We start from the raw sequence: 25,517 nt of genomic DNA on the forward strand, positions 1-25,517 counted from the left end.
CGAGTCTGGTAAAAAAAAAAAAAAAAAAACACAACAAAAATACAAGTGTTACCTGGAGAAAATGTTAAAATGCAGTTTTGGTAGGCCTGGGGGCAGCCACTCTAGAAAACGTACTGGTTACCATGTCATGAGTTGCTTTGTAAGCTTATTTCTACTGTGCCCCTTCTTGCCTTCATAAACCCAATCTCTAAAGCTATAGCTGTTATTAACTCAAGGCTCAGAAGAAACAAATTCATACTTGCCCACAAACTAAATAGTGTCTCTTACATGAAATTCTTGGGATCAGAATTCAGGTTTCAGGTTTTTGGATTTTGGAATGTTTGCATAGACTCAGCCAGCTGAATACCAAAATTCAGAACATTTTCAGCATCATGTCAGCACTCAAGAAGTTTCAGATTTGGGAGTTTTGGATTAGGGATGCTCAACCTACACTGAAACAGAGATCTCCTGGAAGCGAAAGTGACTTCCTGTGACATTCAGAGGACTACTAGCTGGCTCTCCCAAAGGTGATTAGGGTGTCACCAATTAGATGACTTTCACTGCTATTTATCTGCACATGAAAGAAAAGTAGGCCACAAGAACCTTACGAAAATTTTAGTAAACTTTTCCATCACTTTATTTTCTTTATTCTTAAAAAAAAAGTTTTATACTAATGTTTTAAAATACTGGACACCAAACAAAGCAAACTCTCACTCATACTGTGAGTTGGTCTATGTTCTCTTTACTTCTGTTTGCCAGATGATCTTCAATAATTTCTGCAAATAGGTTCCTCTTCAACAGATTATATGCAAGAGGTAAAAGCTGGCCAGCTACTTTATGAAAATACTAAAAAACAAAAGAACACAACATTAAGCCGAGAACACAGCAGATGCCCTAGTAGGCAGCAGAAAATACACTGAAAAGCACTTACTAAAAAGCCTGTTTCCAAAATCACATTAGCTACTTTCTCAATTAGTGAAGACTGAATTTTGGGACAGGCACCTGGTACTTTATCTTAGGGGCAATTATATGTCCAAAAAACTAATTGCATATCTTGAAGAAAATTCAGAAGGTTAAAACAAGGTAAAAATTTAAGCATCCTAGTCACTTAGATTTTATCAACTAGTTCTCATTCTAAATGGCGCCCTTGAAGACTTTTGCCTTCTCTTCCATGTACTCAAGTCATTAAGCTTTACTTTCCTGATACTGGGGACTGAAACCAGAAAAATTCTACCTCCAAGTTATACCCCCAGCCCTATGTTTAAATTTTGAAACAGGGTCTCACTAAGGTGCTCAAAGTCTCACTAAGTTGCTGAGGCTGGCCTCAAACCTATAATCTTCCTGTCTCAGCCCAAGTACTAAGAATTACAGAATTCTTGGCTCGCTTTCCTCTTTATACTCAAATTCTCCCACTGCTACTACATAACCACTTCATCCCTGTTAAGAGTTACAGCCTTAGGTTTATTGAGCAATTTTGCAGTATTGCTTTCATATTTCTAGTAGAAAAATTTGCAATGCCAAATTCTTTTGTTAAATAGTAAACATTTAGCACTTGAAGTATGGTTAAGTACTGTTTTATACCTTTCCATTACTACTAACATTTTCACAACAATCAAGTTTGCTATTTAGTTGGTTCACAGCTTAGGGCTCTACTTATTTTTTGGTCAGGTCCTTTCTGACAGATGAAGCACTATGCTGACTGGTCAATGATTATGTGATTCTAGCTATAAAACACTTTGATTACTCTTACTGAAAACCATGTATGAAGTATGAAAAGAAAGGCCATATAATATGGTTTACAGCAAGGTTTTCAGAATACATTCTCCAAGGCCGGGCGTGGTGGCGCACACTTGTAATCCCCGCGCTTGGGAGGCAGAGACAGGAGGATCGCGCAGGTTCGAAGCCAGCCACGCGTGCTGGCTTAGGAGACCCTGTTTCCAAATAAAAATGTAAAAATAGGTCTGGGAGTGTAGCCCGTAGGTAGAAGGGCTTCCAGGAACCCCAGTACCACCAAAAAAAAAAAAAAAAAAGAATACATTCTCCTGACCAGTGACATCAACTTCTGGCAACTTGTAAGAAATGCAAATTCTTAGGACCCATTCAAGAACTCAGTGACACTTAGGGGAGGGAGAGGGGACACCAGCCTGTGTGTGCACAAGTCCTCCTGATGATTCTGAGGCACGCTATCGTTAGCTGTGGGATCAGCTTTGCTCCTTCTCGTGGTCAAAGCAGCAACAATACCATCCACTTGTCATAAATGCAGTCTCAAGTCTCATCCCAGACCTACTGAGACAGTTTGCATTTCATGTTAACCTATCTGCAAGTGATTCATTAGCACTTTACAGTTTGGGAGTTACTGTCTCAGACACTAACTCTGGAACGTCTCCGCCTGTGTGAACCCGGGCAAGATTTGCTTTACCTCCAGGGAGTCAGTTGTGAAGTAGCTGGGGAAGATGACTGGAAACCAGGTTAGCCCAGAAGCATGCTATAGCCACTGCACCTTCCTGCCTTTAGACATTCAGGAAGATACAGCTTAGTAAGCACTAACTTAGCTACTAACTAACTTTTCTTATTTAATGAGCAAATAATAATAGACTACCATTGCCTACATTTTTCTTTAAGGAATATCTGAAATTTGTATTTGCCTAAGAATTTAAGCACGATAGCAGATTCTCCGTAACATGAAATAAAACCAAAAGAAAGCTGTGCACACGCCCACATATACACAGACATGTCCAACTAAACGGCATACTCCATGATATGCCTAGCAGGTAAAGGACTTCAGTGAACCTCAAAGAAATAATCTAGATTACCCGCCTTCATCAGAATACTAAATGGATTTTAAAAAATAGTTTTAAAACATCTGCTTTAAAATCTCTTTATAAAGTTCATTTGAAATACCAGCTGAGCCCAGCCCTTTCCGATGCTGGGCCCTGGGGAAGGATGTGCACATGAGCATCTGTCTGTGTGGTGGGCAGGAGACAGTGTTTTACTCACGTGTGAACCATAGCAAAACAGGTCCATTCCCAGCTCTAGCCCCATGCCATAATCACATTCATCATTAGCAAACTGCACAAAAGTCATCATTTCCTGAATGGGTGCAAAGGCTTTCAGTCTCTCCTCATCACTTGCAGCCTCAACAATCGTCTTGCAAATTCTCTTGAGGTCAGCTGAAAGAAAGCAAGGACAAGAAGAAATGATCTGCAGCATCAAAATTATAATCATCTTTAAAGGCAAACACCATAAGTGGGGTTTTTCTTTGTATGACTTCATAATATTCCAGTTGATGCCACCTTAGTAATCTGCCATGTTTACTTTAGAATGACAACTTTATAATTTTTCTCTACTTAGGATTCAAGCATAAAAATGTATTAATAGAAAATATTTCTTAAGCCAGGCATGGTGGCACACACTTGTAATCCTCGTACTTGAGAGGCTGAGACAGGAGGATCGCAGGTTTGAGGACAGCCTCAGCAAGTAATGAGACTCTCATCAACCTAATGAGACGTTGTTTCAAACTAGACATAAAATAGGGTTGGGTGGGGTATAAGTCAGAGGTAGAATGCACATGGGCTCAATCCCCAGTACCACAACAAAACAAACAAAAAAAAACTGAAGTTGTGTTAACCAAGTGTGACTATTTCATAGTGGAGTTAGTTGTAATCATGAACTGATAAGCTTTGGCTAAGCCTGGCTCATTTCTAATTAACCTCAAACTAGGAATATTTTTTGCCATTTCTTGCGGCTGTAAAACAAAATAAACAAAACAAGAATATGCAGCAGAGATGGTATATAGGCCACAAAGTATAAAACATTTGCTACCTAACCCTCAACAGAAAGCCTGCCAATCTCTAGACTTAAATCGATTTAAAAAACAAAATCCAGATACACAATAAAGTTGACTCTCTTCTTTATTATATATTATATATATAATATTATATATAATATATATAATAATAATATATAATAATATATATAATATATATAATAATAATATATAATAATAATATATAATATATTATATTGACTCTTCTTTATTTTATTTATTAAAAAAAATAATACTAGTGATGTAAGGGCTAGAAAATAACAAAAAGACAACAATATAAAGATAAATCACTGTAGAATTAAACCATTACTAAAACCTTTACCAAAGTGGGACAGTATCGCTATGGCAAAATTTGAGGTAAATAAATATAGAGAAATGTTCGAATGAAAATTAAGAGAATTTTATGGAACCAGTCAAGATCTCCATCAAGAGATGAATGGATTACAAAATTATGGAATATGTACACAATGGGATTTTACTCAGCCATAAAGAACAAAATTACATCATTTATAGGGAAATGGATGGAACTGGAGAATATTATGCTAAGTGAGATGAGTCAGTCACACAAAGTAAGAAATCGGATTCTCTAATACGTGGAAGCTAGGGAAAAATAGGGTCATAGCAGAAACTCTAGACAAAGGAGAATCTATAGATGAACAAATAAGGCAACCTAACTGCGGGTGATGGGGGGTTCCCTAATGTTCATGATGTACATTCACAAACATATCAAAGTCAATCACTAAGCCAAACGAGAGGGAGGGAGGGGAAAGATGGAGAGGGACTTGGGGAAGCACTGAGTGATGTGTGCACGGATGCCTCTACCATCTTGTACCCCATGAGGATGTATGACCATATGGGCCAATAAAAAATTTTTTAAAAAGAAAAAGGATTAGTACCAGTGGCCTAACATTTCTATTTTAGCTTTTGATGTTTTCTTCATTTCTTTTTTTCTTCTTGTGGTTCTGGGGATTGAATTGAGGGGGCATTTTACCTCAGAGCTACAACCCCAGCCCTATTATATATATTTTTTATTTTGAAACACAGTCTAACTTGTGAAGGGCCCTACTAAGTTGCCGAGGCTGGCCACAAACCTGTGATCCTCTGGTTTCAGCCTCCAAGTACTGGGATTATAAATGTGTGTCACCACGCCCACCACACATTTTCAGAATGCCAATGTATGTCAGCTCTCAGGATGTAAATGAGATTAAACATACTAAATATCTAATTTGATTTTCTCATCTCACTGGGGAAGCCTGAGAACGTTTGCTACAGAGATACCAACAGTCTAAAGCTTTAAAGCTAATGCGTGTTAAATAATAGTGCCCTCAAATAAAGCATGTCAGCCTACCCTACTGTGGTTCTGGAGTTTTATGTTTAAGCCTAATATTCTAGGCAGTAGGTCCTTCTGTGATTTGCTTTTGAGTGAGAAGTAGAAACAAATAACATTAAGGATGTAATAACTCCTAGTTCTTGCCAAGTGTAGAAGGTATAACTGACTGGCAGTTTGTGAATGTATAACCAGTCTGTCCTAAACAATATCCTCTTTGAAGCTTCCTACATTTAATATTTTAAACTGGTTTTAAATAACTCAAAAAGTAATTAAATGACAAAGTTAAATTCCTTAAATTTGTACATAACTACTATATATTGAGGCCTAGGAGACAAGCATTGTGCTAACCACTTGATAGACTCTTACATTCCAAACACCCCTATGAAATGAGTACCACCAATTTCATTTTACAGATGAAAGACAAGATTTAGTGAGGTTAAAGAATCAGCTCAAGCTGAGTGTGGTGGCGCACGCTTGTAATTCCAGTACTTGGGAGGCTGAGACAGGAGGATTGCAAGTTTGCAGGTTCCCAACCAGCCTCAGCTACTTAGTGAGGCCCTCCACAGTTTACTGAGATCTTGCTTCAAAATAAAGACTAAAAAATAGGGCTGGGGGTATAGCTCAAAGATAAAATGCCCCTAGGATCAATCCCCAGTACTATAAAAAAAAAATAAAGTAGCTCAAAGTCACACAGCTATGAACCCAGTTTTAATTGAGGCATGACTTAATAAACCTCAAGTTTGTTCTTTATGATTATTTCCCAGTAGAAGAAAAATGTAACTATATATTGACACAAATGTACATATTTACATATGAAATATATTACCATCTGTTTCAGGAAGCTCTCTGTACCCAACATCATTCTTATCCACTGGAACAACCAGGCCAGCACCATGAAATGTCTTTGTCACGACCTACAAGGAAAAAAAAATACAGAAAATTAAATCATGGCAAACAGACCAAAACAAATCAAGCCAAACCAAAAGGAAAAACTTCAAAAACAAATGCAAAAACCTTGAACATTTCTACCAAAATATAACATTCAGTGGCATTTTATTTCAGTAATTTCAACTCTGAGTAAAATTTTAATATTATTTCTTTTCTTTAAAAATAGCTGAAAGCCAAGCACTGGAAGCAATTATAAAATAGTGAGATAAATACTTTTAGTAATTGTGCTAGTCATTTAGAAGTCTGTACCCTGACCTGCTAGGAAAGAATCGCAGCTCCTCCCACACAGGAGGCAAGTCAGATTGTTTCCTCTAGAGTCAAAGCATCCTCTACATAGAAATCTTAGGAAACTAGGTTTAAAAGGAAGACAGGAGCATGAGGATTGCTCGCAGAGAGAAGGCAGCATTCCTTTCCTGTATCCTGCCAAATCCTGACCTTCCCTTTATTACCAGGAAATTATAGGCTTGTTTGTAAACTTCCCAGAAGTAGGGCAATTTCTCATTTTATGGTGCCCTTTGTAGGCAAATCATATAACCCGTTTGTTTTAATTAAGTGGTAATGCTCAAAGACAAAAATAGGCCCAACTATGACCACCGGACCACTACTATAAACCTTCCAATCAACATTCTTTTATTCACACTAGTAGCATTTATTTTTAGGTCTTTCCTTAATAAAACATGTGCTTTAATATTCTGCTTCTTTGTACTGTCCAGTGAAAGCTTTGAAAATAGAAGAACACAGTCCAAAAAATAATTTTTTTCTTTTCTTTTTTTTTTTTTAGGTACTGGGGATTAAATCAGGACCACACACGTGCTAAGGAAGTATTCTACAAGAGCTGCATCCCCAGCTCTTCTTATTTAATTTAATTAATTTTTGTGGCACTGGGGATTTTGTGGACCAGGGGCAGTCCACCTCTGAGTTATACCCCCCAGCACTATTTTATTTTTTATTATTGAAATAGAGTCTCATTAAATTGTGGGCGGCCTTGATATATTGCTGAGGCCAGCTGCAAACCTGAAATTCTCCTTTCTCAGTCTCCCAAGTACTAGGATTACAAGCATGCACCACCACACCTGGCTTTTTATTTACTTTTCAAACAAGGTCTTACTGAATTACAAGGCTAGCTTTGAACTAGGATTACCACAACTATGCCCAATTTATTTTTGTATTTAATCCTGAACACCAACTGAAAATCTTTTTAGTATAAAGATTAAAATGTGCTGGATACAGTCAGGTATGTTGGCATGTATAGGTTCAAGGCCAGCCTCAGCAACTCAGCAAGACCCTGTTTCAAAATAAAAAATAGAAAAGAGCTAGGGAACCGGGTGTGGTAGTGCACGCTTGTGATCCTAGTACCTCAATTCCTAGTACCTTAAAAAAAAAAAAAAAAAAAGCTGGGGGTAGTTCAAAGTTGTAAAATGCCTCTAAGTTCAATCCCTAGTACCAAAAAAAAAAAAAAACAAAAAAAAAAACCAAACAACAGACTTCCGGGAAGATGGCGACAGAGAAAAGCGGGACTTACGAGCCCCGCTAACAACCAAGCTCTATTACCACAAAATCAGTGCCTTTCATAGCCAGAAAACACCATCAGCAGAGAAATAAAAAATGTAAATACAAGGGACAGAGAAAAAGAGGGCTGGAAGAACGAGACACCAGAAAAAAACCAGACTGCAGTGCTGCGGCCGGAGCCGCAGCACAGAGAGGTGGGCGCCATCTTCTTTTGCAGCACGAGGCTCCAGAGAGGAGGGGGACCCAGAACAGAGCTCAGAGCCACAGAGGAGATACGCCGGCCTCACGGCCGAGGACGCAGCAGCAGCGCCTTACTGCCAGTGGCAGCGGCGACTTCACTGGACAGCTCTAGACCAACGCACTCAACAGCCCACCAGGCTCCAGAGAGCAGCAGCGGACAGCAAGCCGAGGTGAGCCACTGCGGAAAGACCGGGCAGAATTCGGCAGATTTTTCAGTGCAGGAAGCGTCTAAAGCTCCCAGGGGCTGGGCTCAGCACACTCTGCAGGGACTCAGAGCGGAGCTCAAAACCAGAGAAGAAATACGCTAGCCTCACGGCCGAGGGTATGACAGCAGTGCCATATTGCCACCGGCGGCGGCAGCAGCAGCGAATTCACTGAGACTACTACAGCTCCATCAGCACACTCAACAACAGTGAGTCAAATTGCAGCCCCTAGAGAAGAAATCCCAGTACTGTACTCTCAGGGACTTGACCCAGTGGGGGAGTGGTGGTGGCAGAGATATCACACCATAGGAGAACGCCCAACCTGGCACCCACCATAGTCTAAAGCAGCCTCGATTGACTCCCTGGGTCTGAGACTCTGTAATACAACCCAGTAAAGGAGTAGTGGGGACTGAGATACCACCGACTCGAGATCCAGAGCACCTTAAGTAAAGTCGTAGTGACCCAAGGGAAGAACCCAGAGAAGGCACAAACTTCCGAAATCATGGGAAAGAGGAATAACATTGGAGCAATGAATGCCCACAATCCCACAACATCAGAACCCAATAAAACAGAAATTCAGAGATTTCTAGAAGATCAAATCAGGAAAATAACTGTAGAAATACTAGAGGTGGTTCGAAAAGAATTCAGAGAGAGCCAAAGAGAGATAAAGGATGCAATTAATGAAGTAAAGGCCTCAATTCAAAGTACAAACAACCTATTAGACCACATAGAGAATAGAATCTCGCTCTTAGAAGATGATCATTCAAAAAATGAACGCATAGTTTCTAATTTAGAAAAAAAAAACCCGACAGCAGGAATCTGACATTGAAGAAATATGGGCCCATTTTAAGAGAGCTAACCTAAGAATAATTGGAATAGAGGAGGGAAAACAAGGTGAAACCAAAGGGATCAACAATATCTTCAAGGAAGTAATAGCAGAAAATTTTCCAAACATAGAGCAAGAGGTCGATACACAGGTCCAGGAAACTTATAGAACTCCCTTTAGACAAGATCAGAGAAGAGGATCCCCACCTCACATAATTGTCAAAATGACCAATGTGGAAGCCAAGCAGAGAATCTTAAAGGCAACAAAAGCAAAGGGCCAAGTGACATTCAGAGGCAAACCAATTAGAATCACTCCAGACTTCCCAAACCAAGTCATGAGAGCCAGAAAAGCTTGGAGTAACATATTCCAAACTCTGAAAGAAAACAACTTCCAGCCAAAAATTTCCTACCCAGAAAAACTTTCTATCAAATTAGATGGGGAAATAAGAAGTTTTCAGGACAAACAGAAACTAAAGGAATTTATGTCTTCAAATCCAGCGCTAGAGAAAATACTTAAAGAGATTAACTACAAAGAAGAAATAGGTAACACACACCAGAACCAGAGAAACAAGATTTTCCATCCAACAGACAACTAAGATTGGTTATCTGTGGAGATTCATTATTTATGTTAGTCTTTTACATATCCCTAAATTGTATTGTTTGCTTTTATTGTTGCTAATTTTTAGGATTTCTAGTTGGAATATTAATAAACCTTCAGATATAGCATTTGGAAATATCTTATCCCATTCTATCAGTAACTTTTAACTCTGTTTACATTGTCTTTGGATATACAATATTTTTTTATTTTTCAGGGAGTTTGTTTACCCTTCTGTTGCCTGTGCCACTGAAATCATATCCAAGAAATCACTGCCAGTTTCAATGTTGTGAGGTTTTATGACCCAGATTTTCTTCTAAAAGTTTATAGTCTTAAGATTTATATTTAGGTATTTTATCTATTTTGAGTTAATATTTGTATAAGGTGTTAGGTAAGGGTCCAATTTTATTCTTTTCCATGTAATTATTATTTTTCAACAATATTTAGTTAAAAGATTATTTTCTCTACCAAATGTTTGTGGAAACCTTGTCAAAAATAACTTGACAATATATGGAAGAATTTATCTCTAGGCTTTTATTTAACTCCAATGGTTTATATATCTGCGTTCAAAACAGTACTACACTGTTTCAATTATTGTAGCTATATATGGTTTGAAATCAGAAAATATATATCTTCTAGCTTTGTTCTTTTTCGAGATCGTTTTGGGTATCTAGAGTTCATATTCCATATTAGGATAGATTTTTTTCTGAAAAATAAATAAATAAATGTATGATAGTTTCACCTAAGAAAAAAAAGAAAAAAAAATATTCTCTGGTAAGAAAAAAAACAAAAAGAAATATTGAAATGTTATCTTTAGGTCATCAAAAGCTTGGTATCAGACAAATGAAACTGTTATGTGAGATTATCAGTGTTAATTCTGGATATATTGCTATAATACTAGATGTCAACCACTAAGCCAAGCATGGGAAGGAGGGATAGGAAGGGAACGGGGTGGGGATCGGGTAGGGGCTAATTGGGTGATGTGTGCATGTATGTCTACAAAAGTTATTTTTTGATCGCATTTTGATGTATGAATACAGTGCAACAATAAAAATTAAAAAAAACACACAAAAAACAAAAAAAAGAAAGCAAAAAGAAGGTTATATAACTATAAAACTACTAGAAGGCAAATACTTTTTAAAAATAATTTTGTGTTGAAGAAGGACAAGAAAGAATTGCTAAGAGTGCAACCTAATGTCTACAACTTATCAGAACATCACCCTTACAGCCTAATCAAGATTAGAGAAGGAACTGAGGTAGGATTTCCAGTAACTACAGTAAGGTAACTTGTCATCACTGCTAGTTCATGAATGGCAAGTACTTCATTTGACCTAGTATGTTCAGATGAACCAGTCACAGCAGAAAACAGGGAGGTACTGGATAAAATAGGAAAGCTGCATTCCAGTGACAAATGTCCTTCCTTCCCAAAGACTATCAGAGGAATTCTTTTGCATGAAAGCTGAATCCTTCCATCTTATCTGCTAATTTACTCCGAAGTTATTACTGAAAAACCAGAAGGATTCAAGACCCAGAAGTACTTGTTCCTTACAAAACACCTCAAACCTCAGGCATTCAGAAATAAAAAAGAAATGCTGAGGACATCAACAAGAAAAAAAGAAACATTGCTTTCACGCGCTTAGGGAGAAAATTAAATCTTAACTAAACACAGTCTCCTGAAAGGGTACCTTTGAGTCCCTTAACTAAATCACTCTAAAGCCTATCTTTATAAAACTAACCCTTCTCCATACAAAGAAGCAAAAAACCCTTGCATTAATCAACAGACCTCAGTCATAGAAAACTTAAAGCCGGGTATGGTGGCCCACGCTTGTAATCTCAGTACTTGGGAGCCTGAGACAGGAGGATTGCGGTTCGAGGCCAACTTAGTGAGGTCCTCTGCAACTTAGTGAGACCCTGTTTCAAAATAAAGACTAAACAATAGGGCTAGGAGTGTAGCTCAGAAGTAAAGAACCCCTCGGTTCCTTCCAGACCCAGAATTGCAAAAAAAAAAAAAAATTAAGTAAATATCACTATATTCAAAACTGTTTTCAGTAACTAAATTATGCACTGATAAAGATTAAAATAATAAATACTGGCACTAGTTACACAGACACAGCAGCGATTCCATCAACAGTGCAACTTAGCCTTTGTACCAACAAACAGGAGCCTCCACCCCAGTCCAGTGTTATCCTCCTGGGGACCCAGGTACTGTAAGGCTCCCAAGGAGTGTCTGAAGGATGGCATCCAGCTCTCTAGGAGGGGGCTGGAGAAGAGAGGATAGGGTGCAGGTGGAGAGGAATCAAGAGGAAAATGCTGCGGCACAGCAAAGAGAGATGATCAGACTGAAATCATACTTTCTTATCTCTCTGTTTCATCTTCATGGTTTTTTGTTCAAGTGGGTACCCCAGTTTTCTGGCAGCTTCTGTGAGTTTTTCATCTATGTTTTTCAAGAGACTAGTTTTCTTTTTATCTGTTACTTCTTTAAGTTTTTTCATCAAAAATAATCTGAAAAAGAAGTAAATGTCCTCATTATATTGCCGACCATTGTACCAAGTACACAGAATTAACACAGATAAAAAGTCACACATGAAATCTGCAGAAAAGTCACCAATACTTCTCTCGATATTCCTAACAATGCTCCTCAGGCCAGGGAAAAACAGTATTAATAAAAAGCTGCCTGTCACAAAAGCAGCAAGCATTTCAAGTTTGTATTATCTTGTTATAAACATTAGAGAATTAAAAAAAAAACTACTTAAAAAGCAGAGATTAACTCAAGTTGTAAGTTGCTTCACTTGAATATTAAGATATAGCATACTACTTTGAAGAAGTCTGGCAGGACAAGAAAAAATAGCAATGTAGACACCAAAAAGGAGTTTTAGCTAATCAAATTTATTTACTTTTGGTACTGGAGATTGAACCCAGGGGCATTCTATTTCTGATCTACACGCCCAGTCCTATTTTATTTTTCATTTTGAAACAGTGTCTTACTAAGTTGCCAAAGTCCTCACTCAAACCTGCAATCCTCCCATCTCAACCTTCCATGTAGTAGGATTACAGGAGTGCACCAGCACCCCTGGAAGGTTTTTTGTTTTTAAAAAGCCATGGAGCTGGCCGGGCGTGGTGGCGCACACTTGTAATCTCTGCGCTTGGGAGGCAGAGACAGGACGATTGCGCAGGTTCGAAGCCAGCCGCACGCGCTGGCTTAGGAGACTCTGTTTCCAAATTTTAAAAAAAAATGTAAAAATAGGTCTGGGAGTGTAACCCGGAGGTAGAAGGGCTTCCAGGAACCCCAGTACCACCAAAAAAATAAATAAATAAAAAGCCATGGAGCTGGGCATGGTGGCGCATGCTTGTAATCCCAGCACTCGGGAGGCTGAGACAGGAGGATTGTGGTTCTCAGACAGCCTCAGCTACTTAGTGAGGCCCTTTGCAACTCAATGAGACCCTGTTTCAAATAAAGAATAAAAATAGGGCTGGGGGGTGTAGCTTGGAGGTAGAATGTCCCTGGTTTCCATCCCTAGTACCATTAAAAAAAAAAAAAAAAAAAAAGCCACAGAATACTATTATACCTAAATTTAACAGATTTTTTTTAAATGTTACAGTCTAATTTGTGTTTAATAAATGTAAAAAGAAAGCAAAATTACCTTATAATCTTTTACAAAAGCACAATCCAAAAATGTGATTAGTACAATAAGCTAGTGCCAAAAATAATTTTACATTTATCATAAACAGGTTAAGATTTTTGCCAGCAGCATACTAGGTCAAGAATAAAGGGAAGAGCTAGAAATAGCATTTGAACACACAAGTCAATCCCTTTTTTTTGTAGCAAATACCAAATGCCAGGAAGAGACACTTATCTTTCTGTATTTGAGAGTTTATAGTATTCTTGGGCTGAGCATTGTAAAAATCTTAGAACATTTCTAGTGGGTACAAGTCTTCACTTCACTTTATGTATACACATATAAAGAATGATAAACTTGTCCTAGTTCAGAAAGCTAGTGAGGGTGGATTAAAGTGCCACAGAAACTCAAAACACACACATCTGTAATCTTGGGTCTTGAGAGACTGAGACAGGAGGATTGCAGGTTTAAGGACAGCCTCAGCAAGCAACGAGACTTTCAGCAACCTAGTACCTGTTTAAAAGACAAAAATAAAGACTGGGGGTGTAGCTTCTGAGGTAGAATGTCCCTGGTTTTCAATCTCGAGTACTACAAAAAATAAAAATAAAAGAAATCCCAACACCCAAACCAGTACCTCCTGAAGGCAATACACAGGATTAAACTAAATCTTGCCTCAGTCATCATCAGCTATATACCAAGAGAATGTATTTACATCGATGATAAAGAGCAAAGTTGCTCATTTCAAGCCTAGGCGAGTCAGTCTTCAGTCTTCCTTAATCTCCCTGGAACTGTGTATAAAGCCTTCAAGTACCCAAAGCCAAGTATTTCCTATACTGCTCCCTTGCCTAAAGCATTCTTTAAAACCCAGGCATTTTTTTTGGTCATACAATGGTCATCTGGAACATATAAGTTCACTAAGTTTTGTGGATCTTCCAAATGTTGAAACTTTTCCTTAAACTCATTCCACTATACAACAATATGAAAAAATATCATGTTAACATTACTAAAAGTATCACTAGAAGAGTCTTTAGGCAGTGAAAATTTTGTCAAGCTCACAGTATAATTATATATGCCCCAATCTAATTTTTGCTAGAAACCTTGAATTTATCACTGGCAACAAATACAGTCAATCAGTTGTTTCTTTGGTTCATCTGAGAAAATGTCTGCTTTGCAAGTACTGATGCCCAAATAGCCAGTTTGTCAGTCACTCACTTTCTCAGGAAATGTGGGAAAAAGTTGAATTCACAACTCCATCACACCAGGCTTTTTTCCCTTGAGACAAACCATAGTATGCAGAGGTATAGTCTATATATTTCTAATTTCAGCACATGGAATGTTAAAGATGTACTCAAGGGTAGAGATCAAATGCACTCACGCTCCCTCATCACTGACATTCTAAAATGACACCTGCATTATTCTATTAAAGCCGTGAATAATGCAATGACAACCACTAAATTAGTGTCACTGTCTTGTTACCTTCGTGCCACTGGTGAAAAAAATCATTTTATTATGACAAATCATTCTGACCTTGGGTCAGGGACTATAAAGGTCTCAGACCTTTTAGGAGGAGGTCCATGAGGTCAAACTATTGCCACATTTATTTATTTATTCATTTTGGTGGTACTGGGGGTGGAATCCAGGGGCTTTCTACCTTTGGGCTCTACTCCCAGACCTATTTTATATTTTATTTGGAAACAGGGTCTCACTAGGTTGCTGAGAGCCTCACTAAGTAGCTGAGGCTGGCTTTGAACCTGCGTGATCCTCCTGTCTCAGCCTCCCAAGCACAAGGATTACAAGCATGCGCCACCACGCCCAGCCACATTTACTTTTAGGAGTGGAGGGGGAAATTGAAGGAAAGAATGACCACTCCAAACTTTGCTGTCAAAAGATATTTTACATTTTTGAGTACATTTAGATTTATTTTTATACATATGAGACAGTATAGAATGGAATCGTTCTGCACCATTCTGTTATTTGCCCTCTTTAACAACAAATCAGTCTCATGGCATTATAGCATAGATATTCTGTAAAACAAATCTGTGTATACCTAACAAACTCCTTTTAATAGCTAGAAGTAAAATTGCTAATTCAATGGTATAAATGTGTACTTAACACAATACCTTGCAATGTTAAGTAACCATTGTATCAGTCAGCATTTAGTAGCTAGGATTAAAATGTCTGATAAGAACTTAGGAGAAAAAGCTTTTTTTTTTTTTTTTTTTTTTGCTCATGATTTCAGAGGTTCAATCCATAATCAGCCAGCTACAGACAGGAACATCAGAGCAGCAGGGTGTGGTGAACGAATGCTTCTTAGCATATAGTGGTCAGAAAGCAGAGAGAGCAAGAGGAAGGGACCAGGACAGACACAGTGCTGAAAGGCCATGTCCCCAGTTACCTACTCCCCCTATCTCTACCCCACTTGCCTACAGTTACCACCCAGAGAGCCCACTCACACTCCTAATCCATCAGTGGGTTGGCCCACCGATGAGCTGGGAGCCCTAACTCAATTATTTCTCCTCTGAACACTTTGGCATTGTCAACACAATAGCTTTCCTAGGGGACATTACACATAAATAACCTGGAAAGACGACTTAAAGTATGCTGTTTAAATATCTTCCCAGCTGCTCTCTGTAAAGGTTTTACCACACAGCACTTATATCAGTAAGATTTCTTACATCCTGACCAGTAATCACTGGTTATTACTACTGGTTAACCTTTACTAATCTTAATTTGCATTTCTTTAACTACTATTTAACCTTGCACAGAAAACCTTTCCTGGGGCACAAAAGTAATTGGCTTATAACAAATAGTTTGTTTGAAAAACCTTACTTGAGCTGCTACAGAAAATTTAAAACTATAGAAATAAATTAACAGTTTAGATTAACTAACTTAAAGATCTCCCTAAACTAAGGCAGTTTTAACACTCAAAAAGTACTGAAGTAGATATAATTTAAAGTAATATTATAGTCCTATTTGAGATAAATTATGGGAGATTAGTTCCTTAACTATTCACTTACTAGACTTTACCTAAATTACAAATAATATCATTCAGCCGTGGCTGTGTTTTGGTCATTTCCACCAGTGAATAGTTGTAGAGACGTCTGACTGCTCTGTACCAGCTGTAGAGGAGATCTCAGTACCTGTTCTTTAGCTTCATGTGGGTTGAGAGGCAGAGGGCAGGGCTCCATTTTACTGGCAAAGGCTATAGCAAAGACACTGTGGTCCTGGAGCTACTTGTTGTGACAGCAGATGATTGCTCAGCTCCCTGATGACAGCAGAGACATAAACTCCATTGGTGAGCCAGTTCTTCCATGCCACTGTCATTCCTGGAGGCTCGGCCTACTCCATTAGCCCTTCTGAGGATTTTATGAGCACCTACATCACTTTTACTGCATTAAACCTTCCTGTTCTAACTGTACACAGTGGGATGTTAAAATGAATTCTTAATGACAGTTTAAAATCAGATGCCTAAAAAAACTTGATTTTATCACAGGACATTAGCGGTCGTTTCTCTCTTCCCCTCTCCGTCTCATGTATGTAGATGCATACATATATGTTTGTTTTCCTTTTCCCACTCTCAGTACTGGGGATCAAATCCAGGGCCTTGCTCAGCTAGGCAAACACTCCTATCACTGTGCTACACTCCCAGCCCAAGATTAAGCAATATTTTCATTAAACAAATAACTCATTATGTAAGAGATTTTCAGTAGAGAGTAACAAACAGAAATGTGTAAGAGAGCATCTGCAAAAGTCATGAAAATAATTTCTAGAAGTCTATAACTTTGGGGTTATCCCACCTCACCTTTGTAATATAGACTGTAAACACATAAATGGTTAATTATAAATAGAAAAATTAAAATGTTTCCTTACTTGACTGCAGCAAATACATTATCTCCATTTTGAACAATTAGACAATTTTTCTTTGCTTCATTTGTACCAACATATACAGGAAGTTCATCAGGAGAATCCCTGTTTTAACAAAAGATATTAAAAATTCAGCTGCTCATAATTTATATTATCAGCCAAGTAGAATTTTAGCTATATAGACAATTTGTACCTGTAAAAATCAAAACAAATTTGCCAGGTTTAAATTCTAGTTTTCTTAGGAGTATCTATGGCAAATCTTCTTTAAACATCAGTACCTAAAATTAAGATTTTTAGTACCTAGTTACTCTGTGTGTGTGTGTGTGTGTGTGTGTGTGTGTGTCTGTGTGGTACTGAGGATGGAACCCAGGGGCATTGTACCTACAAGCTACACCCCAACCCTATTTTTTTGGTCTTATTTATTTTTGAAACAGGGTCTCACTGAGTTTGCAAATGGCCTCGCTAAGTAGCTGAGGCTATCTGCAAACTGCGATCCCCAATGCTGGGATTACAAGCGTGTGCCACCATGCCCTAGTTACTTTTATATCCAAGTACATAAAACGTAGGAATAAGATCTGCCAAAAACATTAAGGATAATTAAATATAATCACTTGGGCCGAGCGTGGTGGTGCACATTTGTAATCCCCACGCTTGGGAGGCAGAGACAGGAGGATTGCACTGGTTGGAAGCCAGCCTCCCTGGCTTAAGAGACCCTGTTTCCAAATGAAAAGGTTAAAAAATAGGTCTGGGAGTGTAGCCCGTGGAAGTGTATCCCGGAGGTAGAAGGGCTTCCAGGAACCCCAGTACCATAAAAAAAAAAAAGTATATATATATATATATATATATATATACTTATCATCACCATTTTAGAATCTAACAAAAAAGAAAAAATAGTGAAAAGCCAAAAAAGAACTAAGACAGATTACAAAACATTACCAACAAAAGACTCCTACTGGTGTATATAATCAAATGCTTTTATTTTAAAATTGAGGGACCCAACTTAGAAATTAAACTAATTGGCCAAGTAATGGCCTACCTAATTAGTAAGTTAATGTCAAAGGCAGAAATAATCCATTTGACCTAATTTCTTGCCCCAGAGCATTCTTCTATACAATAGTTCTCCCTTCACATGTTTCATACTTTCTATTATCTTACACATAATCTCTACTTCAAATAACAGCACCTCTCCTGGAACAAGTGGACACAGTATCTTCCCCCTCAAGTTTCTTCTATTTCTTAGCATCTGTATGTATTCATTTAATCCTCCTAATAGTCCTGTCAGGTATGTACAACTATTATCCCCATTGTTTTGGACGAGGAAACTGAACCAAAGAAAGCCATGGTCACTGTGGCATAGAGTTACAAAGGAAATAAAGTGTAGAACCAGGCTGACTCCAGAGCCCATTCTTAACTACAAGCTACCACTCTGGCCTCTGGAAGCATATGGCATACATAAGCCAAAAAGCTGCTTAAATTATCTTAGACGAAAAGAGCTCTTCTAAACCCAAAAGCATTAAAAATATTTATATCCACAGGGGGGAAAAACAACAACAGTGTGGTTCAACCTAAAGAGCTCACCATCCTAGGGTAGGTTAAGTGGCGACAACAGCAAGAATGACAGGTGGTTCACACAGCTACCAAGAAGGGAGAAAGGGGGCTTTCACATGGGTGATGCCAGTGGAAATCAATTTAAAACCATTAGAGCCAGGTGTGATGGTGCATGCTTGTAATCCCAGTACTTAGGAGGCTGAGACGGGGGTTGCAAGTTTAAGGACAGCCTTAGCAAGTAATGAGACTTCATCAAACAAGTGAGACCCTGTTTCAAAATAAAAATAAAATAGAGCTGGGGATGTAGCTGGAGATAGAATGCCCCTGAGTTCAATCTCCAGTACCACAAAAAATTAATTAATTAATAATAAAACCATTAGCAGGACAGTGGCCATGTTTTAGAGGAAAGAAAAGACCTTTACCTGAAATACCCCATGTGGTACTGAGTTTTATTATCTCCAATGATAATGGTCTGAAACTCAGGAGGATCATAGTAAAACCTCCAGTGAAGGTTAAAGTTCAAATCTATTGGTTTTTTCTTCATTTTATGTTTACCAGCAAGGATATCGTAAGGACCCACTAGCCGAAGTCCAAGGCTTGAAGAAAGTGAATCTATAAAAAAAAAAAAAAAAGTTTATTTAGGCAATACATTCTAGAGGTAAAAAGGAAATAATGCTTTTTTTTTTTTTTTTTTGGTGGCACTGGGGATGGAACCCTTCTACCTCCGGGCTACACTCCCAGACCTATTTTTTATATTTTATTTGGAAATGGTCTCTTAAGCCAACGAGGCTGGCTTTGAATCTACGCGATCCTCCTATCTCCGCCTCCCAAGCGTGGGGATCACAAGCATGCGCCATCAGGCCTGGCAAAATAATGTTTTTTTAAAAAATTAGTAAACTAGCCAGGCGTGGTGGCGCACGCTTGTAATCCCTGCGCTTGGGAGGCGGAGACAGGAGGATCGCTCTGGTTCGGAGCCAGCCTCGCTGGCTTAAGAGACCTTGTTTCCACATAAAATGGTTAAAAAAAAAAATAGGTCTGGGAGTGTAGCCCATGGGAGTGTAGCCCGGAGGTAGAAGGGCTTCCAGGAACCCCAGTACCACCCAAAAAAAAAAAAAAAATTAGTAAACTATTTCTAAGCAATCATTTTTTAAGCTTCTAAAGTAAAAAACAATCTTAGTTATAAATGCTCCATAGAAATCAGAATAACAAAAATGTGACATAACATTTAAGATTTCCTCTCAAGTTTACCTCTGAATTGACTTAACATTTCAAACTGTCCTACTGGTTATTTTAGCTAAAGCAAGGCTGCTTTGTTGTCCTACAGGCATATGAGAGCCAAATATTCAGCCGATTGCCCTGCCTCATTACTACACTGCTGTTAGTTTTAAATACAAAGCTTAAGGGAGAAAGAACAGAGATAGCAAAATAAGTGTTGAGTGAGAATGCTAAAAAACATTTCCCTCTCTTTCTCTTTAACTCAGCTAATTATCACTTCAGATTTTCTCGAATCCCCACAATTGTATATGGACAACCCTATTCCTCCATGATTCCATCTTCTTTCTCTATTTAAAAGCCTGAATGCCAAAGTCATGAAATCTATACAAATATACAACGTAGAACTCCAGAGGGGTCCTTGCTTCTTCTCAAGATGGTGGTAAGCACTCTGGGCAGGACCCAGTTATTTAAAGAGGCAGGGATGGAAAGCGCAAGAAAGTTCTTGGAAGAGGTAACAATGCAAATAAAGGCATGGCGACAGTTTAACTCTTTCCAGGGCAGAACAGTTTAGGTCAGCAGGAGTGCAAGGAGACATATATTCATTTTTAGAGCAACAGGAAAACCCCAACCACCATCTTACTCACCAGTAATGACATGGGCAATGGTCTGGCATACAGTAATAACTTTTCACACTTTTCCCCACTACAATCAGACATAAATATTTAAAAAGTAGCCATGTGTGGTGGCGCACGCTTGTAATCCCAGTGCTTGGGAAGCTGAGACAGGAGGATCACACAGGTTCGAAGTCAGCCTCAGCTACTTAGTGAGGCTCTCAGCAACTTAGTGAGACTTTGTTTTCAAATAAAGTATAAAATAGGTCTGGGAGTATAGCCCGGAAGTAGAAAGCCCCTGGGTGCCACCCCCAATACCACACACACAAAAAAAATTAAAAAGAAGTAAGATTATGTTGCTTTGTAAAGGCCTTTTGTCTTCCATCCTGCCCCACTTAAAATTTTTTGAGTATTTTCTCATGCTAGTTGATGTTATATCATTTTTAATATACCAAGATATCCTACTAAAAAAGGTTGATAACCATCTATTCTACTGATGGATATTTACTATTTCTAATTTCTTTTCTATTTTAAAAATGCTTCAGTCACCATCTACACTAATATTTGTATACAGCCATGACTTTTTAAAAGAAAATATCACATAGATAAGTGTTCTGCTATATTGCTAAAATTCAGTGTATATACCAATATACATTTCAAATAGTGTATGAGTGTCTACTACTTAAAAAGTTTATACTGTACAAAAAGGTGTACTCCAGCTGTGTGCGGTGGCACATGCCTATAATCCTAGTTCTTGGGTAGGAGGAACACAAGCTCAAGACCAGCCTCAGCAATTTAGTAAAACCATGTTTCAAAACAAAAAATAAAAAGGGCCAAGGGCATAGCTTGGGGTCCACAGTACTACATATAGACAAAAAAGAAGTGCTCCATGCACAATCCCTTATCAAATCATTTATGTAGCCTTTCAGAGAGTAAGAACATGAGATGTATGGGGGGGGGTGTGTCCCTGACCTTTTAAATATTTATTTTATTCTGGTACTAGGGATTGCACCCAGGGACATTCTATCTCTGAGCTACATCCCTAGCCCTATTTTTAATTATTTGTTTTAAAACAGGGTCTCACTAAGTTGTGGAGGGCCTAAGTAGCCGAGGCTGGCTGAGAACCTTCCATCCTGTCTCAGCCTCCCGAATGCTGGGATTACAAGCGTGTGCCATGTTTTTAAACACTTATGGTAGCATAAACTATATACTATTCTTTTTTCATTTAACATACTTTAGGCAGGATGCTTTATCATTTCCTTAAAAAAAGAAAAAGGTGCCTCATTCTTTTAAACTATGATGATCTATTGAGTAGATGTGTAATTTGTGGGCAGTTAAGCCATTTCCTACTTTTTGTATTAATAAATATCTTCAAACATAACTGTTCATTTACTTCATAAGACAAGTTCACAGAAGTAAAATGGCTTAATCATACTGAAATTCCTGCGACATGTAAAAATGCTTGGTTTTTTTCATGCTTGAATCAAAGAATGCCGTGAACTTTTCCTCTGCCAATATACTAGGTGGTAGTACTAATTTATGTCTTTTACTAGAAACAATTTTGAAAACGTTCTTTTTCTATGAAATATTTTTATCCTACTGTCCTCTCATTTGTAGAAGCAGAATGCTTCTGCAGCAACTCACCAGCTGGCTTTTCAGGATCAAGTTCTTCACAGAACTTCCAGAAGTGATAGAAATCTTCAGGGAGGGGAAGCTTATAATGATTTTCCACTTCTCTGCGAAGGTCTCTGGAGACATCAGCTTCACAGGGTTTACTCTTCTTCACATCAACAGTCTTCTCACACTGAAAATTGGCACATACAATTTTAGTTCCCCAAAAGTAATTTCAGTAACTTCCCTTGCATAATAATATTGCTCATTTTTACTCATCTATCTCTATGAAGTATGTGTGTGTGTATATATAAACATTCTAAGTGAAATTTCCAAGCCTGAATCCCTTGGGGCCCAGAAAAAAGAATATATATGGCTGTCAAGAGGGATCCACATAGCAAGTCCTTAAACACATTTCCCTAAGAGAATGGACATGCGCGCACGCGTGCACGCACGCGCGCACACACACACACACACACACACACACGCTAAAAAAAGAGAAATAAGCAGGAAAAAGGAATAAAGGTTTTGCCTTCTGTCTAAAAAAATGTCATTGTGTCTTTTAAGTAAATTCATTGATTACACCAGAAGCACACTATCAGAAATAACTGGATACAATGAGACTTACCAGATAAAAAGCTGTCTCCTCAGCAAAGTCCAGTGTTGAGTCTGGACTATTATAATCATTACTGAATCTTCAAGTTAAGAATAGATTCCCCCTTTTGACACCCCAAATAAAAAAGAGAAAAGCTTAGTGGCAAATGTACGCATCAATAGTCTCTAACAAAGTGAACAGCACTAAACTCTGGGGGGGAAAAAACACACAATTATTTCAGAAAAGGCCTTTTAATGCCAGGACTAGATTATAAAACTCACCTCTAGTATCTCTGCAATAGAAGTATGCTAGGTTTTATAATACCTATTAGATATCTGATAAATTTCTGCAAAGATAATATGCCTAGTTGGAGGTTATCTGTTTTAGTTTTCTAAGTAGCCATGTTTTTCTTTCTGGTAGCCTAGATCCTTTCTTCTTGTGTTAAGTTCTTTCCATCTTATTGTTCCCTTCTACTTGGACCAATGGTTCCCAATAGTGGCGATTTTTCCCTCTACCCCATCCACTTAACAAGGTCTAAAGATCTTTTTGGTTGTCACAAATTAGGGGGAAGGCCTTTAGTGGCTCCTAGTGAGGTAGAGGCCAGGGACATTGCTCAAAATTTTACAATGCACAGGAGAGTTCCCTTCAACTAAGATTTATCTGTCTCCAAATGTGAATAGTGCTAAAGTTAAAATTCTGACCCAGATGTTTTTCATATTCTTCCATTTAATTCATAGGCTCAAGTTTATTGGTGTTATTTTAGGTGTCATTCAGTCTACACATTTTTTTTATAAATCAGATGATACACAAGGTTCATCATGGCACTGAGAGAAAAATAAATGAGATGCCTGTGGACAGGAGAGTAATAGCACAACACATGTAGATGTAGTTTCTGTCAGTGTTTCAGTTCTTGAATTGGGAAACGAGTTCACAGTTATTAAATAAACAAGGTAAAGAGAACCAGGAATTGGCCAATAATAAGTTTATTACACTGAAGATTAGAATGCATCCATCCGAGGTCATGAAAAAAATTAAACTGAACAAAAATGTTGAACTATGGATCCAAAAATGGATGTCAGTAATAGCAAGTGATTATAGTGATAATAATAAAAACAAGAAATCATACTTATTGTACATTTGTTTCTTGCCACTATTCTAAGCACTCTCTATGGCTTAACTCTCTACTACCTTATGAGCTAATATGTATTATCACTCACATTTTACAGGTGAGAACACTGAGATATGTAACTTCCCCTATGTCCTTAAGTAGAAAGAAGAGGAAAGAGCAGGGATTTAAAACCAGGTTTAAATCTGACTCCAAAGTATGGGTCTTCACTACTTCATCATGTTGCTTCTCCAACTACAAATACTGAACAGGAGGAATATACTGAGTCTGACTTCCTTTCTAGTTTTTGTAATTGTCTTTGGCTAGACTTTCAAAGACTGCCTTAAACTTAAGAAAGGCCTTTAATTCGCTTTGCTGAAAGACAGTTTTGCATAATGGTAACTTTTGCTTAACAGTACCAGGGCTGACTACAGATTTCCAACTGTCACATTGGGAAAAATCACTCAACTTCACAGTGCCTTGTCCCTGATCTACAATATTGGCATATATGAAGTACCTGTACCATAAAGTTGTGATGAGAAATAAGTTATATTTAAAAGGTAACAGGGCAATTTTATTTCATATTATCAATGCTGGCCATTATTGTAGCTAGTCTTTAAAGAATCATCTTTACCTTTCGTGTTTTACTTTTGACTAAGCCCACTGCGCTGCCAAAACAATTCTTGACTGTATCTTCAGAGGGAAATTTTTTCAACTGTCTTAACCCACACTCCTTCAGCCTCTCCAAATCCCTAACAATTAGAATATGAAACAGCTACTCACTTCAGAGGCTACATTCTTAACTTCGTGTTCCTAAAAAGCATGACTCAAGATGAAGAATGCCTATAACCACGGACCTCTAACAAACCTTCTAACAATGTCATACCCTTTCCAATTTAAAGTACAGCATATTTGCAAAACTTCAGTTATCACCATGATACTTCTTTTTTGCCTGATTCCTCATATTGCTAACATAGTGTTTCTAGGATTTCTGAAATCGCATAAAGTATGAGAGAATGAACATTCTTCCTGTCCAACTCCCTCAATAGTGGATTTGCGGCTAGGACCTTCTTTCCCATCTCCCAGGCTTGAGCCAAGCCTAACGGAACTTTGTGCACCCACATCATGATGTGTCTTTTCTACTTTCAAGAACCACTTTCAAACATGAGTTGCCTTTAAAGTTCTTTACCATCCTCTGGGCCTCGTTATGTCCTCCTCCTGTGTTCCCACTGCACTTTCTACACACCAGCGTTTCAAGCCCAAGCAATAGAGTTAGAATACAATGTAGATATATCTGCACCCCATCTCCCCAGGCTGGGGGTTTGACACGTCGCCGGGGTAGCCTGGCTCATTCTGGATCTGCGGCGCCTGCACAAGGCCTGGCCGTTTCTAATCAACTCGGCTGGCTGAATGAATGATCCGTTGGTTGGTTTAATCTCCTTCTCCAGGAACTGGGCCAAGAGAAGTAGGACGGCAGATGTAATGTCACTGCTTTCCAGGTGCAAGCCCCAGCAGAGCTGCAAACAGCGGCCCTGGGCAGGGGGCCCTGGAGCAGACAGCTGCTCCGGAGCACACCGCGAATGAAATGTGCTGCCCCCGGGTTCCCTGATATCACCGAAAGCTCCCCGCGGAGCCCGCACAGGCAGTACCTGCTGCCCTTCCCCGCCGGGCCTGCGCTTCCCGCCACCGCCGACCATTCTGCACCCGCAGCGCTGGCGGAGTCGCGACTTCCGGTCGCCGAGGCGTGCCGCCGAGTGCTTCCGGGTTCAACAGTTCCCGGCGCGCCCCGGGCGCGTCAACTTAGAGGAAAGACCCCGCCCGGCCCCGCCCCCTGCGCGGCGCTAATTTGAATAAAAGACTCCGCCCACGGCAGGAGCGAGGCAGGTGCCGTTGTAG

At 38.8% G+C, this 25,517-nt stretch overlaps 1 protein-coding gene across 1 annotated transcript; it reads right to left on the reverse strand.

The window, feature by feature from the left end:
- Nucleotides 1–693: 693 nt before the first annotated feature.
- On the reverse strand, nt 694–25,318 carry HPF1 (histone PARylation factor 1; the record flags this gene model as incomplete). Its single annotated transcript, XM_080709869.1, has 8 exons — nt 694–825; nt 2,977–3,149; nt 5,962–6,049; nt 11,807–11,957; nt 16,943–17,041; nt 18,907–19,096; nt 21,955–22,114; nt 25,271–25,318. The coding sequence occupies 8 exons, from the start codon at nt 25,316–25,318 to the stop codon at nt 694–696; spliced, it is 1,041 nt and encodes a 346-aa protein (XP_080565995.1).
- Between the last annotated feature and the right edge of the window lie 199 nt (nt 25,319–25,517).

The sequence above is a fragment of the Muscardinus avellanarius genome (assembly GCF_963383645.1).
Source record: "Muscardinus avellanarius genome assembly, chromosome: 14".
Lineage (NCBI taxonomy): Eukaryota > Metazoa > Chordata > Mammalia > Rodentia > Gliridae > Muscardinus > Muscardinus avellanarius.